An 18,849-nucleotide genomic window follows, 5' to 3' on the forward strand; every position below is an offset into this window, starting at 1 on the left:
TATTTTTTATTTTATTTTTTGTTTATTCACTCTAACGTTATTAAATGTTTCCCTTGGGCCCTTCGTTTTAAATTGCCCAGTCTGCAGAGTTCGGGTTGGATCTAGTAGGAGACGAGGCATAGTCACCCGCATTTCTGCCAGTTTCGCCAGTAGGTTACCTGTTCAACCTACTCGTGTTTTCTTGCTTCCGCTTGTGTTTAGTAGCTCTGAATACTTTGAGATTATTGTATATTATTGGTAGAATTTCTGAAGGATAATTATGTGATGTTCGGAAGTGTTGAATTAAGAGTGTAATATGAAATTTTCGAGTTAGGGTTGTCCATCTGCAAGGGAGATTTTCTTAATCTTTTCAGTAAATTTTCCTTGAAGGTGGTCCCCGCACGACTTACTCTGGGTTTCAGGGTGAAATTCGGGGTGGGTCGTGTCACTGGGTCTTCACCTGGGTCAGTCCTATGACCGAGGCCTTCATTTTTAAAGACCCGGGCCTTCGTTCCCAGCTCAGCCCGTTTTATGTGGCCCAGTTGACGTTGGCCACGTGAAGCGCACGCAAGTGGCTATGAAGAACGTGAGCAACGAAGTGCGTAGACGCTACGGGCGAATCACAGAAGACCACCCGCGTTTTTGTCGCCATGCGGCGCTGGTTTCGTCAAAAGACCCACGTGTTTTTTGTCGACTAGCTGCTCTGTTTTCTTCGCCTGGGCCACGCATCAGCTCGGGCATCGGTTTCCATTTCAAATCCAACGGTCAGTTGATCTGGACCGTTGGTTATAATTAAAGAAGAAGATCAATGGTATTCAATTATACATCAAAATGTTACCGTTGTGTTCCAACGGTTTAATTTGAATTTTTTTTTATAAAAAAAACCCAACGGCTAAGTTACCCACTTAAAAAAAAAAATTCTATATATATCACCATTTAATTTACATCTCACACAACAAAAATTCTTAGTTCCATAGAAAACATTTTTCATATCTCTACCATCTCACAATTCATCTCTTTCTTTGACCGCAATGGATAATTTGTGGGAAATGATCAGCAAGTCGCAAGAAGAAGATGACAAAGATGACCTAGCGACAAGCGCTGTGGTTATTGCAGCAGTGGCTCATCATGAAGCTCAAAACCAACTTTTGCATCGCGGTTCTCGTCTTGTCGTTGTCCAAACCAACCTCGAGAAAGGGAGGACAAAGGCAAAGGTATGCTTCAAGACTATTTTGTTGAACGTCCAATTTTTAGTGATGAGGAATTCCGAGTTTCATATAGGATGAGTCATAAGGTGTTCAACCGCATACGTGATGGCCTTTGCAACTACGATCGATATTTTATCTAAAAGTCAGATGTTACGAAGAAAGTTGGTCTACTTCCTGAGAAGAAGATGACGTCTTCTTTGCGGATGCTTGCGTATGGTGCTGCGGCAGATCAATGTGCTGAGTATTGTCGGATGGCAAAGTCTACCTCCATCAAGTGCCTCCAACGATTTACAAGAGGAATCGTTGCTCTTTACTCAACAGAGTACCTTCGAGCTCCTACTCTGGCCGATCTTAAAAGACTTCTTGCTAAAGGTGAAAGATGAGGCTTTCCAGGGATGATTGGGAGCATCGACTGTATGCACTGGCAATGGAAGAATTGTCCAATCGCTTGGGCTGGTGAATATAGTGGGAGAAAGAAAATCCCTACTATAATTCTTGAAGTGGTCGCATCTTACGACACTTGGATATGGCACGCCTTTTTGGAATGCCCGGGGAATGCAACGACCTCAACATCCTAGCAAATTCGCCGTTGTTTGACGAGCTTACGGCCGGTCGAGCACCAAAGATCCAATTCCAAGTGAACAATAGAGTTCATAAATTGGGTTCCTATCTCGTCGATGGAATATATCCTAGGTGGGTGACTTTCGTGAAGACCATTCTAAACCCCATATGACCCAAGAAAATTACATTTGCCAAGGCTCAAGAGAGATACAGGAAAGATGTGGAGAGGTGTTTTGGTATTTTACAAGCACGCTTTGATATTGTTAGAGGAGTTGCTCGGGGGTGGGATAAAGAGGATCTCCGATATATCATGTTGGCTTGTATTATCTTACACAACATGATAGTTGAGGACGAACGCCCTGAAGATACTGATGATGATTTAGAGTCTGAGGAAGAAGAGGACAACAATATGAGGCCAAGGATAGTAGAAGTTTGGGATGGACCTACCTGGCAAGATTTTGAGGAAGTTGGTAGAGATGCTCATACTTTTGAAAGTTTCATGGAGCGGTACAATGAAATTAGGAATCAGTACGATCACTCAAACCTTCAAAAAGATCTTATCGAGCATTTATGGGAAGTGCAAGGCAACATGGATATCTAGATTGCGGTTTTTTTGTTTCTTTTATATTATGTTTGTGTTATTTTTAAATAATTGTATTTTTTTTCTCTAGGCTTAATATGTCAATTTAAGTCATGAAATAAATATTTAATTTTAATATGTCATTTTGTTTATTTAATCATAATTTTATTAATATATAAAATCATTATTCACATTCAAAATACCTAATATAAAATTCAATAAACAGTCACTGCCACGTGGCGACCCAGAAACAAAAATCATGGGTAGAAACTGCAACTCAAAATCACTGTCACGTGGTAACCCAGGTTTCGCCTATAACTCAGACCTTCCCAATGAAAACCCAAAAGGTGGACATGCTCTAACGCACTCCACCTTGATCGATCTAGGGCTCGCTCAAGCCGCTGGGTTAAGTACCATCAAGGCTACCTCTGGCGTTACGTGCAACCCCACTGTCTCTCTCTCTCTCCCTCTCTCTCTCTGATAGTCTCTTCCATGGGAGTACTGGATGCCATAGTCTCTTCTGGTACTTGTCTGTACGGTTTGTTTTCTCAATAAAAAAATAAAAAAAGAAGGAGAACAATAGTAGAGTATAAGGTCTAAATACCAATTTGGTAAGTTCGATCATCACTATCGATAAAGAGCCGAAGTCGACCTTGTATTGAAGGGGTACACGTGTACAACCAAGAGAATTTAATTCCCCGGCTACCAATTCGTACATTCAATCTAAAATCTTGCAATATTCTTGGATTTCTTGCTGATCAGTTTCCGACTTGACACGATCCCATAGTTCATACATACCGAATTACCGACCTAGCTAGAAATGGATTTCTCATGATTAAACAACCCACATTAGACCTTGATAGGATTCATAGGAAACATGCAATTAAGTTGGATCGATGTTCATAAAATTTAGTGAAACTGTTCCAATTTGTGAGGTTTACCAATACTGAGAAAAGGAGTGTTCGAATCTCTATGTTACATATTTCGTTTTTGATCCTGTGATTAAGTTAGTGTGAATTTAGTCAATTGTATGAGCACGCAACCATTCTATCTGTAGAGATCGATCAGAAATTTCAAAACAAAGATGAATTAAACCCTTTATTGATAATCACACGCTCGGATGAGCTATCATTACTCTGAAAAATGAATTACAATTGATCGTAATCCTACATGAAAATGAATTAACGCTATGTATATGTACGTAAAAGTATAACGTAGGTATCTAAAAGCAAAGTCCCAGTACAAGGGACAACAAACACAGAACCAGACCAGTCCCAACGTTAGGGGAATTAGAAGCGCTTGGCGGCAACGCGGTGGACCCTGGCGTGGTGCTAGCTGTAGGGCCCGTGGTTTTGGTTGACGGAGACGGTGCTTGGATCGGAGGGCAAGGGGCGTCAGATGTGGGTGAAGGAATGGTAGGAGTAGTAGTGGTAGCGGGTGGAGGTGGAGACATTGGAGTTGGTGCAGAAGGGGAGGTTCGATTCCAGGTGAAGTGGCGGATGCTGAGACGGTGATGGCGAGCTTTTGGCCGGACTGGCAATGGCGGCGGAAAGTGCAGATGTAGTAGTGATCACTGGCGGCGGTGAGAGTGACGATGGCCGGGCCGGTGGCGATGGTGCTGCCTATTGGGTTGGTGGAGCTGCATGAATCGAATGATGCTTTGGGTACTTCCACAACGTCGTGTGTGTCCGTGGCAAAGTTGAAAACTGTAAAATACGTACAGTAGTTGAGAAAGATTTGGATGTCAGTATGGGCTCTTCTCGTTTTGCTTCATGCATGATTTTGAAATGAACAATTGATGTTATACTCTTACTTCTGGCGAAAGCATAAGTCTAGATTGAGTCATTTTTACTACTAGGGTTTTGAGTGCGTGCATGGATCAATCTTTTCATACAAAACCCGAATCCTAACCCTAACCCTAAATTGCTATAACTATACATATTCATTTTCCATTTCGATCACGAGGAATGGTGTTTTACATGGGGAATAGGAAATATAGGACACGTATGTAAGAACTTAATTTGAAGAAGTTTTGACAGTACCGGTACCCAAACTCTTGTGGCACGGTCAAAGTGGTACCCAAACTTTAAAATCTATCAATGTGATACCCAAACTTTGTTTTTGCTACCAAAGAAAGGCCTGAGACCAATTTCTGTCACGGTGCCGTCTATTTGCTGACATGGTCAGCATCAGGTCCACCAAAAAAAGGGCAAAAATGACATTTTACATAGACAGACGCCCTAATCGAGTAAGAACTCGACTTCACCCTCCCTCAAATTCCATCTCTTCTCTCTGCAACCCCTTTTTCTTGAAAACCCTAAATTGTAGAGGAGACCGATGCAACCGAAGCTCTCTAGCTAAGCCACCACAGCCCCATCTCTCTCTCGTCCCCCGCCGCCGCCTCATGGCCACTCCCACTTTGTCTAGGACGTTGTCCTCTCCTCCGACGGCCAATTCGCTCTCTCCGGCTCCTGAGACGGCGAGCTCCGCCTCTGGGACCTCGCCCAGGGCATCTCCGCCCGTCGCTTCGTCGACCACACCAAGGACGTCCTCTCCGTCGCCCACTCCATCGACAACCGTCAGATCGTCTCGGGCTCTCCTAATGGTTCCTTGTGCGCCAGTGGAGGCAAAGATGGAGTCATTTTGCTGTGGGATTTGGCCAAGGGAAAGAGGTTGTACTCGCTTGATGCTGGTGCGATTATTCATGCTATATGCTTCAGCCCCAACATGTACTAGCTGTCCATTGCGACTGAGCAGAGCATTAAGATCTGGGATTTGGAGAGAAAAAGCATTGTTGAGGTTTTGAAGGTGGATTTCAAGACAGAGGCAGAGAAGACAAAGGAGACCGGCACTGCCAACAAGAAGAAGGTATACTAGTTCCTTTTGTTGTTTGATTAGAATTTTGATTTTAATATTTTTTTGCTTGATGGAAATTGATACCCTGTTGTTTGTGTGTTACTTATCCAATTGGTTTTGAAATGTTTGAATGCCATTTTATTCTCTGGATTGTTGTAGGGAATTGCAATTCGGAAACAATGCTGATCATTTGATTATTGTAGACAATGCATATTTGTGATCAGTGTTATTTTATTAGAATCTGATTTGGTTTTCATTTTTGTCTCTGTTCATGCCAAATTCTTTTATCTTCTCTGTAAAAAATTAAAACTGTTATTATGGTATTTGAAAACTACATTTCTCATTGCTGATGAAGATACTCTGAAGCTTGTGAAAAAAGACTAGAATTTCATACCTCCGAGCTTTTAATTTCATACAATAGACTAACGGGGTTTTACCAATCTTGTTGTAAACCATGTTTATTGTCCATAACTTGCTCTCTAATGATGGTACACTGTGATTCATAAAAATGGAGCTGCCTTTTTCTTTTTGTCATTGTTTGCTCATCTTTCTGTTTTTGTCTTTCTTTTTGTTTGTTTGTTTGTTTGTTTATCAGTTACGTACCACCAGCAACAAGATAAGTGATTAGTTTTTAGGTTGAATACATGAAGCATGTATGTATGTCTTCCTATCTATGTATTCAAATTTAAATTGGAGATCGTGATCTCCTAAAGAGCTATATGCGCTCAATACCATGCATTTTGATTGTAATATGGTGTTTCACTGTGCTTGAAGTTCCTTTTACAATTTACACCCATGAGAACTGTGGTACGAGCAAATTAAAGGATCGATCCTATCTATTTACTCCACAATTTTTGTAGACAAAAGAGCTTTGTATTGCACACAGAATTTCACCTACACAGGTGTACATAGTTTTATATGATGTACCATTTTTTCATAACCTTTGAAGCCTTGTAGGTACAAGCCCAAGAGCTTATTCAGTACACCCCCTTTAGTTATGATATGATTCTGTCATCATTTCACTGAAACTTCAAGATTGTTACACACAATAATTATTTTGCACCCTAAGCTGTATATTGGGAATATGAGGGTAAATCATTAGGTAAGGTGCACATATCATTGAAACTGCCTACTAGCAATATCTCCTGCTAGGACATTATGTCTTATGTTTGATAGTGTTATGGTTTCGTATATGCAGGCTTTAACTGTTGGTTTGCCAGTACCATAAAGCTGTTACTTGCTTTGTTAAACTGTTGGTTTGCTAGTTCAAGATGAAAGTAACTAAATTCAGAATTGCAATTTTGTACATTTGCTTTTAGTCTCAGTGTTTGTATTAGTTGAATATATGGTTCTTGCGTCTAATCATTTCACTATGGGGTTTATGCGATCATTAGAAGATATACAATCATTTTTTGATCATTGCTTTAGAATGTCTTTCTGTTTTGTTTGAATGCTTTATTGTTTTAAGCCACTTCACAACACAATGTAGTGTTTGCATCTTTTTACTATCCTATCATTGGCATTTCAGAAGTACTTTGGTTTTAGGGATATTGCTAAAATGCTTTGTTAACTATTGGAAATAATGTTGTTGAATTGTATTGGAAATGTCTTGTTGAATTGTGAAGCCAAATGTGGTTGTTGAATTGTGTTGGAAATGTCTTATTTGTGTTCACAGGTCTAAAGAGTACCAGCCCCACCCAAGAAATCAAGACCTATCAAGGACTATGTCATAAAGTCTAGAAAGGGATGGAAGAAAATGAAGTTGGCAATGGAGGGTAGTTCTGCTGGAAATGGTAGTGCATCAGTTGGTCTCAACACAGCCTCCTACTCAAAGCAGCCAAAATCATGGAGCAAAGGGTGCTCAAAAGTGAATGTGCTGGCTTTTAAATTAGAGAAACATAATGTGTAGTTCATCATGTTTTGGAATCAATTTTTTGCAAACAATGTGGTTCCTTGAGGTTTTGGAAACCAATTAAGCTTGAATTCTGATGCATAGTATATTTCTCATGTTGATGTTGGTTTTAATTCAGTGATATTGGCAGCCCTTTTTGGTTCTATGTTTGAATTTCTATGTTACATTTCCAGCTATTGCATAATATTTCTTGTCTGCAGATAAACACAGCAGTAGTGCTTAAACTCTGCTGAACTGATCAATGTGATACCCAAGAAAATTCAAATTTAGAGCTTTTGGAGGGAAAACAATTATGGAGAGTTAAAAGGTTATTTTTGTCATTGCACCTTTTTTGAGTGGGGGCCATGTCGGCCACGTCAGCAAACTAACGGTACAGTTACGGAAATTGGCCTCAGGCCTTTCCTTGGTAGCGAAAACGAAGTTTGGGTACCACATTGATAGTTTTTAAAGTATGGGTACCACTTTGACCGTGCCACCAAAGTATGGGTACCGGCGGTGAATTTTCCTCTAATTTGAATGATGAGCACATAATCAAAAAGTACATGATTTGCCGATAAATAATTGAGTCCTTGCCTAGGGCACGCCTAGCCTGCATGGTAATTTGAAGGTGCGTCCACCCAAGTACAAAGTACTAACGCACAATGTGTAGAACTTAATCCATGAAAAAGTAATATTAGGGTTTTAATCACACACCGTTAGGTCATGTGTATGCAATATTACAAGGAAGAAGATACTGATAGACGAGAGTGAATCGAAATTAAGACGCTAGAGATGGGAAACATACTGAGAACATCACCAACTAGGAACTTCTATCCAGACGCCCAAGTGATATACTCTTGTGCACCGTTTTGTGGTACGATCCATCCTACACTACCTCCCACCACATGCGCCGCCGTCTCTGCCGCCACATTTTGCAAAAACACGGCAGCAAGTAAACCAAAAACCACCATCATCATCTTCTGGCTCTCCATCTCAGTGATCTCACTCTACGTTATTTCTCAGCTCTCTTTTTTTTTTTTTATCAAATTGTATTGCATGTAATATATACTGAATTGATGAGAAGGTATGTTGCAAGTTAAGAATAATTGATGAGCAGGCCTATATATATAAGGCTCAAATGCGTGGGAAATTAGAAGCTCTTGTGGGAGAGTCTAATTAGTCGCGGCAAAACCTTGAAAATAAAGGCATGCCATGCCATGTACGTACTGACTGGTTCTTCACGTATGTGAACGCCGGTCATTTTCTTATATGTTGTATGCATTGGCATGGGAGTCCAAACTTGCGGAACGCAAAGACCCAAATGAACTATTGAAGTGGCAATTCCGAGCACTAAGTCATTGCTTGACCAAATATCCTATTCCTACCTTTTTTTCTTTGAAAGAGGGAGAGACTATACCTACTCTTTATTCTGTTCATGGAAAATTGATGCAATTACTCTGACAATTTGGATTTCAACATATTCAAATTTGATGACATTTTTTTAGTACGCACAAACATAACTCTCTGAACACTTTGATGCTTGACCCGACCATCGAATTCCTATTTGCCACAGTTGTAGCTAGTGATGGGCAGCTCCAGTGCAACGGTGCATATATGGGTCTGGTGTCATTGGTGTGCGGTGAGTGCGGCAAATGAGGCTCTTTCTTCTTCTTCTTCTAGGTCGTTAGTTTCGATCTCTGCGGTGAGACTGTGAGGACTAGCTGGTTCTATATTTTCCTCCAAATGACGCCATGTATGACGGTGTGTCGACGTTTTCCATACGTATACGGCAGCTGAATGAGGCAGGTAGCGGATGTTGGATCGGGTCTTTCAACATTGAATCGGATTCTATTTTGTTTTTGAGACGATGAGTTAGGCATTCGTCATGAATGAGCGGTATACTTGGGAGGGATACAGCTTTGAATTGCTTGTTTTGTAGTCCAGACGTCCAAAAAGTAAAGAACTGACCTCTCGATCTGGCCTATAACACTCAATATATACTTGTTAAACCAAAATTATTTGTTCAGTAGTTGGGATGGGATCACTTGCTATCTTAATTAACATATCTTAGTTAACTAGCTACTACTAGATGTTGCATGATTTATTTAACCAGCACATCAACTTCCATTCAACTCATGTCATCAAATGACAGATATATACATCTGCGTGCCAACTTTTCAAATGTAAGCCATCTCCCCTTCTAAAACACTAGCCCACGCAAGTACAGAAAGACTAGGATTATATTAGGTTTGGTTCGAAAACAGTGAATTGAATCGATAAATAAAAAATTTGAAAGAAAAAAAATCGTTTATTGATAACCATGCGCTAAAAAATAGACAACAATCGAACACCAATCCTAATCTCTGTCGCTCTCTCAATAATGTAAATCAAAATGGAGAAGGAGATCATAATATGTATATGATTACACTATATCTCTATATACGTATCTAAAAGAAGAATCCCATTACAAGGGACAACAAGCACAAAACAAGACCAGCCCGAACGGCAGGAGAAGAGCTTGGTGGCTCAGCAGTCACCCCCGGCGTGGTGGTAGATGGAGATGGTGCAGAAGGGGAGGTTCCTGGTGACGTGGCGGATGCTGAGACGGTGATGGCAAGCTTCTGGCCGGACTGGCAGTGGCTGCCGACAGTGCAGATGTAGTAGTGTTCACCGGCGGAGGCGAGAGTGACGTTGGCCGGGCCGGTGGTGACGGTGCTGCCGATTGCGTTGGTGGAGCTGCAAGAGTCGAACGATGCTTTGGGTACTTCCACAACGTCGTGTGCGTTTGTTGCGAAGTTGAAACCTGCGATTGATAGTTAAAAACAGAGCGGGTTAAGTAATTGATCAAATATATGTTGGAATTTGTTTGCAACTAATTAACCCAAAGACAATAAGAACAAGAAGATGATGATGATAGAGATGAGAAACATACTCAGAATATCACCAACTACGAAAGTCTGACTAGACGCCCATGTAACATAGTCTTGTGCACCGTTCTGTGGTATGTTCCAGCCTACGCTATCCCCTACCACATGCACCGTCTGTGCCGCCGCACTCTGTAAGAACACAGCTGTAACTAACCCAAAGACAACCATCATTTTCTTCTGGCTCTCCATCTCGATCTCTTTAGCTTCTGCTTCTTCCTTGACCTCGTTTCTCTTCGGATATATGGTACTGTATGAGAGAAGTATTAATGTCAGATGATGAGAATATATGTTCCATAGAATTAAGCCTATAAATAGGACTGGAATGAGTGAGAAAAGACCAAAAGGACGGATGACTTTTTCGAGTGTTAGACGCGGGGAAGCCTTGAAAATACAGGCATGGCTTGCCTTGCACGTTCCGACTTGTTCTTCATATGTGAACACGCCCGTAAGTTTATAGGTCAAGTGCTGATGTTTAAGTTGTTCAAGTCCAACGTGTGCAACCAAGGCCGAAACGAAGTGCATGGCAAGTTCCGACCATTACATCATTTCTACGTGGTGTGGGAAGGGCATGATATTCAATTATCCACGCTCTGACTATACCTACTCTCTCTTTTCGTTGAGAGACTATACCCACTCGATCTTTCTCTGATATATTTTTATTTTTTTGTTTAAACTATAACTACGTTGTATATAAGGAAAATGTCTATTTAATACTAATTTAAACCCCTTATTGCCCATTCTAATAAATTTAATAGACATGAGCTCATTCCAATATAATATGTTCTTATTTGTGCCTAAATACACAAATCTATATTAAAGTCATAATAAAATAATAATTTTTATATATTTGTAAAACAATTTTATCCTCATCACTTCAACATGTTTAAAGAGAGAGAAATAAAAGAGTGAGAAGACTTTGCCGGAACCTCACCGAACTCCGGTCACCGGTCGTCGGACTCCGATCATCGGTTGCTGGAATTTCTTCGGTCACCGGTAACTCAGTTACTAACCCCCAATAATCGGTTACTGACCCTATTAATCTTGATTACTGACCCCCAATAATCAGTTACTGACCCTCAATAATCTTGATTACTGACCCCTAATAATCAGTTACTAACCTTTAGTAAACATTACATCACGACAAAAAAAAACTTCTCTTTCAAGCCTTCCAGATTTTCCTCCCCGATCTCACATATTTATAGCCTGCACTTCCCAAAACGGACCAACACCCCCGACGTAATTTCCTCTCTTTACACCAACCCAGAAACCAAATCGAAGCGAAATAATCAAAGAAACCAAAAAAGAAGAGTAAAACAGAGAAGAGATGTAGAGGAGACAAAGGGTTCAAAAGAGAAACCCAAATGTCTCCGGTTGTCTCTCCAAAGATCATACGTCCCTTTCCTCTACTTCTACTCCCTCCCTAACACCACAGCCACACACAATTCTCCACCCACCTTAAGAAATCTCTCCTTCCCTCAGATCTGACCTGGGCACCCGGCCTTCACTGACGGCCTCCTTGACGACAGGGCAACAACTCCGGCAGACAAGAAGATCTGGTCAATTCCGGCGATGGGAGAAACGGCGGTGAGAGAGAGATAAATCGAGAGAGGAGAGAGACAAGAGAGAGAGAGGTGGAATGGTTGCCGCAATTCCTCGTCGTCGTCGCCATGAATGTCATCGTCGTCGTTGTCACCGGAGAGATCTCGCCAGCGATGTCTTCACCGTTGAGGTAGCATCTCTGCTTCAAGAGAGAGAGAGAGAGAGGAGGTCGATGTGTTTTGAGTAGAGGTGTGAGGTTTAAGGAGGCTGGATCCGGATGAGGAGGAGGAGAGGTAGGAGTCGTGAGTCGCGGCGTACGATCGGTCCGTAGAGTAGGTTTTCGGGTTTGGTGGTAGCGACGTCGGGAGGGAGGGAGAGAGAGAGAGAGAGAGAGAGAGAGTTTGTTTCTGATCGGGACGAAGAAAGAGAGGTATGGTTGAGTGATGCGAGGGCAATATAGTCAATTTCATGAGATTTGTTGAAATGGGCTGCTGGAAACGATTTTCATTGGAATGGGCCCTCATATGGTGTTTTTGTGTAAATGGGCATTTTCCCAAGTATATATGTAGTTACGTACTTTGATAACGTATTTTGGCAAAGGGTGGATCCTAGTCTCTGAAATAACAAATTCCTAAATATCCCCCTATGTATCAAACACGTTGAGGTTGAATCAGATTCCAAAAATACCATCTCCGACATTACTTCTCCTCCATGCAACAATTGGAGAACTTAATGGATCAAATCAGATCAAGGAGTATACTTACTTCATTGATTGCTCTTGTGATTGGATACCCGGTCCGTGAAGCGAATGGTGCTGCTAATCATGGAGCCGCGCTTGCCGTTCAGAGGGTTGGTCCTTAGAGATGGGCAATTACAACCAGGGGGAGGTTGAAGTACCCCTCCAATTCTTCATACTCAAAATTCACAATCAAGTGTTTCACAGATCGCCGCGCCCTTGTACTGCAACTTGGAACATATGTGTAATCAGGTAGGGCTTTCGTAATCAGTGCAGTGAACTTCCAACTTCTTCAGGTCACAGGGTAGGTCTGAGCGAGACAACATCACATTAGTGAAGTTGTTGAGGCTTGCTTCACCTTGATCAAAAGTTAATGCAAATTCTATTTTCAGCGAGGGCTGCAAATAGGCTTTGTCTCACCATGCAGGAGAAAAAATGGTCATTGTTGCCACTTCTTTTGTACTGAGGCGAGAGAGAATATACGACAGTACGTCATCTGAGAGCTGCGTTATCCTATCAGCCATCTCCTACCAAGAATAACCTGTAGTTGAAAAAAGAAATTGCTACAGTTAAATGGTCATGTAAAACCCATTTTACAGATATTGACACAACAAGAAACACATTAAAAAACAAAATTTTATATAGGGTAAAATATTGTATAGTCCTTGTGGTTTGAAGTTGACATCTGTTTAGTCCTTATGATTTTATTTTAATCTGAATAGTCCTTAAAGTCATGATTTTTCATCCAAATAGTCCTTATGGCCTAGCCTTTAACTAAGATTCAACTGAGAAAATTGTTGGAATGACTATTTAGATGAAAAATCATGACTGTAAGGACTATTCAGATTAAAATAAAACCATAAGGACTATTTGGATGAAAAATTGTGACTTTAAGCACTATTCAGATTAAAATAAAACCATAAGGACTAAACAGATGTCGACTTCAAATCATAAGGACTAAACAAATTTCAATTCTTTTATTTAACTGTTTAAACCAATGCTAACACTGTTTAGTTGTCATTTGCAATCTGTTAGTTCATTCTCTTTTTTTTCCTCTTTCATCCTCCATCTCTAGATCTGAACAATAGTTGATATCTTTCTCATACGTTACATTCTATTTATTTCTATAAAAGAAAGAAAAGACAGAATTGATTCTTCTATTTCGTTTTCTCCACAAGAATACACGCTGCATGAATTAATATTAGTATGTATTTTATATGGGTGTGCCAATTTGCAATTTTGTTAGCTAAGATACACAAACTATTGTCAATCTGGGTCATTTGGGATTCTGTGTTACTGTTCATAAGGTTATTACTTGAAAATTTTCTTTTACTTTTCTACTGATCATTGGCAGATGGCAAACATAAATAGGAGAAATCAATCCAAAACTTCCTGAGAAAACCCGTTGAGATTTAATAGGAATCAGAGACCCAATCGTTATCTAATTAGCTAAGAACCCAAAAATAAGTGAAAGAACTCTTCGTATTAGAATATCAGAAAAAACACTAAAGTCAAAGATAACAAACATTTCAGACAAAGAATTACTTGATTGCAACTCAAATACTAGTGTCCAATTAAGGCTTAGTTTGGTATCAAGGTAAAATTAATCAGCAGTGTAAGAAACAACTTTAATAAAAAATCAGTGGTGTAAAAACGTTGTTAAGTGTTTGGTAATTTTACATTTGAAATCTCTAATAAAAAAAAGTTATCTCATCTTGTTTAGCAATACAATGTAACTATATTAACCCTATATGATATGACATAAATCATATAGAATCTCAACGGGTTATTTCTATCACTTATTTAGCTTACCATTGGTAGATGACAAACATAAATAGGATACACAAACTAATGTCAATCTGAGCCATCTGGGATTTTGTGTTAAAAATATTAACACAACAAGAAACACATTAAAAATCAAAGTTTTATTTAACTTTTTAAACCAATGCTACAATTGTTTGTTGTCGTTTGCAATCTGTTAGTTCATTCTCTTTTTTTTCCTCTTTCATCCTCCATCTCCAGATCTTAACAATAGGTGATTTCTTTCTCATACGTTACACTATTCTATTTATTTCTATAAAAGAAAGAAATGTTGTTTTTAGAATAGTATTTTTAGAAAAGTTCTATAAAAGAAAGAAAACTTTTTTTTTTAGATCTGCAAACTAGAATAAAAAGAATAGAAATAAATAGAATAGTGTAACATTGGGAAAGAAATCAACTATTGTTAAGATCTAGAGATGGAGGATGAAAGAGGAAAAAAAGAGAATGAACTAATAGATTGAAAACGACAACAAACAGTGTTAGCATTGGTTTAAATAGTTAAATAAAACTTTGTTTTTCAATGTGTTTCTTGTTGTGTCAATATTTGTAAAACGGGTTTTACATGACCATTTAACTATAACAATTCTTTTTTCAACTACAGGTTATTCTTGGTAGGTGATGGCTGATAGGATAACGCAGCTCCCAGATGACGTACTGTCATGTATTCTCTCTCGCCTCACTACAAAAGAAATGCATGGCAACAATAGCCGTTCTTTCTCTTGCATGGTAAGACGAAGCCTATTTGCAGCCCTTGCTGAAAATAGAATTTGCATCAACTTTTGATCAAGGTGAAGCAAGCCTTGACAACTTCACTAATGTGATGCTGTCTCGCTCAGGCCTATCCTGTGACCTGAAGAAGTTGGAAATTCATTGCACTAATTACGAAAACCCCCACTCGGTTACACATATGTTCCAAGTTGCAGTGCAAGGGCGATCTGTGAAGCACTTGATTCTGAATTTTGAGTATGAAGAATTGGAGGGATACTTCAACCTCCCCCAGGTTGTAATTCAGTACTACAAAAAAACTTTCTATGACAGAAAATTAATGACATTTGCCCGAAAACGTCATCGTGTGTTCTTTCTATGACGTTTTCGGTAGCAAACATCATAAATCTGAATTTCTACATCTGTTTTGTTATATGTACTGAGTTGGTACTGGCTATGTGGTTTCGAATTGAATTTGATTATATGTATTGTCTATAATGACTTAGTTGAAACTTCGTTCTTTCATCTATATGTACTGACTTGCCTATATATTTACCATTTATGATGGGCCTGAAATTGGTGAACCAGTAATTCACTCTAGCCCTTAGACTGGAACTTCTAAGGTGAATATACATTTACGCATCTGAGACCTGTGTTTTAGGTATGCATGTCATTCAGAAGATTTGACCGATCTGTTATTAGACTTTTGATTGTGTAGTCAATACAAGGAAGCACCCTTTGTGTCAATGATCTGTGCGAAGTGCTCGATTGGGAAGGCACAAGTTTCGTTGTGGCTAGAGGAAAGATTTCAGCAGTTGACCCAACTACAAAAGTGCATGGCTACTTGGACCTGACTGTTATAGAGTTGTTGTTGAGGACGCTGTCGTTCCTAGAGCTGAATTCTATCGTCCCTAACCTGATTTTTCTACCATGGAAGATGCAGTTAGAAGTACCATTGCTTGGCCAACAAAATATATTGTCTCTCTTTAAGTATGAGTATTGTTGTTTTCTTTAATTAAGTACTTTGCTGCCGTGACTATGCTAGTTTGAATTATTGCTGTTTTTGTTACAAGCATTGTGAATCAGCAGTTTTTTGTACTATTGCTGTTGGTTTTAGGATGTTGCTGGACAATATGTTAAGTAGTACTTGTTTAAACTTTTATTGTTATTGTTTGTGGTTAATATCATGGCATAAGCTGCAACATTCAGCTAGCTAGCTAGGACATAAACTTCTTTATGGTTAGACTTTTGTATTATAAGTACTATTTGATGATGGATGTAGTTGCTCGTGAATTATAGTTTCTAATGCTATTTGAATTCAGTAAATTGATATTTTTTTTTACCCAATTGAATGTATTTTATGACACTTTGACATTGTCATTGAAAAAAGAGATAATGACGTGTAAAAGTGTCATTCAAACATAACATGACTATAACAAAATGTCATTGAAACCGCCATTAGAAGTTATAAAACGTTATGGAAACACTACTGATGGCGTTGGATAAACATCATTTAAAAACATATGATGACAATTGGAAACAGTCATGGTACGTATTTGATGACATTGCATAAATGTCATGCAAAAGCTTTCATGACACTTTCTAACCGTCATGCTTATTATCTATGACATTTATTCACTGTCGTTAAAGGTTATTTTATGACGTTTTCTAAACGTTGTTGTTTTAGCCCCTTTCCATGACTCGAGAATAGACGGCGAAGTATATGACATATGACGTTTGATAAACGTCATGAAATCCCTATAATGACATCATGAAAACTTTTTGTATAGTAGTGATTGCGAGCGAGCATATCCAAGTTCTTACACTTAGAAATGTAGGGGTACCTCAACGTCGAGCTGGTCTACTGCAGAACACTGAAAGACCTGAAGGTGGACCTTTCAGTCCCTTCCCACACCTCCCTTTAGGGCTTATACTCAAGCTGCCCAGTCTTGGAGCAACTCTCCCTTGTTAGAGAGGTCAATGAAAACCCTCATGAAGGCAATAGGTGCAGGTTTAAAGTTGTCTTTGGATCCCTTAAGCGATTCGGTATAAGCCATGGAAACAAGGGTGCTAATGGGGATTATCAGTTGTATGCCTTTGTGATAGACACACCTAAACTACAGGTGTTATCCATAGATGAAGATCTTTTGGCTTCCTACACTGTGAGGAACTTGGAATCCCTCACTGAAGCCGACATCCAAGCAGGTTAGCAAGATGTGAGCTATTAGATTCCAGCTGCTGGTAATCTGAACAATGTCTTCACCCTATTGGAGGGGCTAAATCACGTCTGAAACTTAGCTTTGAAGGATTGCACCCTTGGAGTATGTACCCTAACCACAAAGCTTAGTCTTCAATTATCAGTCTACAGTTTCTTTATGATTTTGTGCTAGTTCTCACCATTACTAATCTTTTTTGTTTTTGTTTAATCTAGGTGGCCGAATATTTTTATAAGAATGGTGTGAGAGGTCTACCAAATTTCCCAATTCTAAGCAAGCTGACACTTTATGTATCAAACAAGTATGGGTAATATTGCTGCATATGATTGTGAGGACAGTAGAAGCTGCCTATTAATTGATATGGATATGGAATATATACATTATCTACAACAAAGGCTGTTTTAAGGGAGTGTTTTCACTTTAGACGGATTCAATCATACTACAATAGAATATCAAACCACAACATTGATCACATGTATAAAACCCAGGCATGACAACATACAAAGTGGCAGTTTAAAAAAAAGAAATCAAAACAAAAGTCTGTGACCAAGAACTAAAGACATGACCTGAAGTAAGCAATAGATTGAAGAGAAAATGACATCCCACTACCTCCAAACAGTTGCAAAAAACAGAAAACCCACATTTTAAAAGATTTAAACAAATAAGGACATAAGCCCAAGCCCAATTGCAGATAAGAACAGAGATTACCTGGATTTCAAGTGGAAAATTACCAAAATGCTTAGTTTTTCTACGTGACATGCCACACCTTTCTCTCTCTCTCTCCTCTACAATTTCCCTTCAATCATGCATCTCAGTATGTAAATTACAATCTCCCTATTTCGCCTTCGTTTCGAGAAACGAGGTCATCCATAGCCATTTTCGAAGCGGCGGATCAGCTTCTAAAAGACAGAGGCGACGCGGTAGATGTGATGACGGCGGTTTGGTTGGTAAGATTGGTATTTGAGGATATCATTGGCCCTTAGATCGCTCCCGATTGGAGTGTCGAAGCTTATTGTGTCTACGGTGGCGAGTGGCCAAACATACCACTATGTAGGGACCTCAAATTTGGTGTTGTACTCGTCGATTGTGGAGATGTGTGGGACTAATAGAGTTAGCAGGGTCGTATTGAGTAATGATGTAACTATGTGTGGATGGATGGTGATTGGGAGAGTTGAGAGGAGAGAGGAGAGAGAGTGGTGGTGAGGGTGAGAAGTCAATAGTGGGGTTGACCATGTTTAATTAGGGTTATTACTAGGTGTGTGAATGCTGTGAAGGAGAGATTGTAGGACGAAGGGTATCAGACTCTGCTGTTTCATGCTACTGGGGTTGGAGGTAGAGCCACTGAGTCTCTAGTGAATGAGGGGTTTATAAAGGTAATTTTATCTTTTGTTCTTGATTCATTTATTTGTGAATGTGGATTGATATGGAAATGGTAGTTTCATAGAAGGGATGAGGTCACATGATATGCAGATGGTGGTAAGATTGTGCGATAGGTTTGAACTTGAAATTTCAGTTGCAGCTAAGACGGTGAGCAGTAGCAGCTGGCTTTATAGGATGAGAGATCTTCATCGTTCTTTGGGTGGGTTCTACTACTCGTGAATTCTCAATTTTTGGGAGGATAAGACAGTAGCAGAATTTGAGGATAAGACAATAGCAAAATCGAAGGATAAATCTTCAAGAAATAGTATTAGAAGTGGAGAAGGCAATAGCAAAAGTGGAGGATAAGGCACTACCAGAAGAAAGACTTTAGCCGACGAAAAAAAAAACCAGGCCGACGAATCAATTTTTCGTCGGCTAATTTATATTTTCGTTGGTTATAGTCAACTTTAG

At 39.5% G+C, this 18,849-nt stretch overlaps 1 protein-coding gene and 2 pseudogenes across 1 annotated transcript; 1 reads left to right on the top strand and 2 right to left on the bottom strand.

Moving 5' to 3' along the window:
- The first annotated feature begins 1,010 nt into the window (after positions 1–1,010).
- Positions 1,011–1,920, top strand: LOC101297072 (annotated as a pseudogene).
- A 1,481-nt stretch (positions 1,921–3,401) lies between these two features.
- Positions 3,402–8,067, bottom strand: LOC101297364 (annotated as a pseudogene).
- A 1,233-nt stretch (positions 8,068–9,300) lies between these two features.
- LOC101296402 (cucumber peeling cupredoxin-like) lies at positions 9,301–10,280 on the bottom strand. The gene is made up of 2 exons (XM_004303255.1): positions 10,008–10,280; positions 9,301–9,878 (listed from the first exon to the last, which is right to left on the bottom strand). The coding sequence occupies exons 1-2, from the start codon at positions 10,189–10,191 to the stop codon at positions 9,523–9,525; spliced, it is 540 nt and encodes a 179-aa protein (XP_004303303.1). The 5' UTR covers positions 10,192–10,280; the 3' UTR covers positions 9,301–9,522.
- Between the last annotated feature and the right edge of the window lie 8,569 nt (positions 10,281–18,849).

This window comes from Fragaria vesca, linkage group LG6, assembly GCF_000184155.1.
Source record: "Fragaria vesca subsp. vesca linkage group LG6, FraVesHawaii_1.0, whole genome shotgun sequence".
NCBI lineage: Eukaryota > Viridiplantae > Streptophyta > Magnoliopsida > Rosales > Rosaceae > Fragaria > Fragaria vesca.

Excerpts from the sequence above, each read along its gene's own strand:
- LOC101296402 (XM_004303255.1), bottom strand. The coding sequence starts at position 10,191 with ATGGAGAGCCAGAAGAAAATGATGGTTGTCTTTGGGTTAGTTACAGCT. Across the intron at positions 9,879-10,007 it reads CGTAGTTGGTGATATTCTGA|GTTTCAACTTCGCAACAAAC; the intron begins GTATGTTTCTCA and ends TATCAATCGCAG.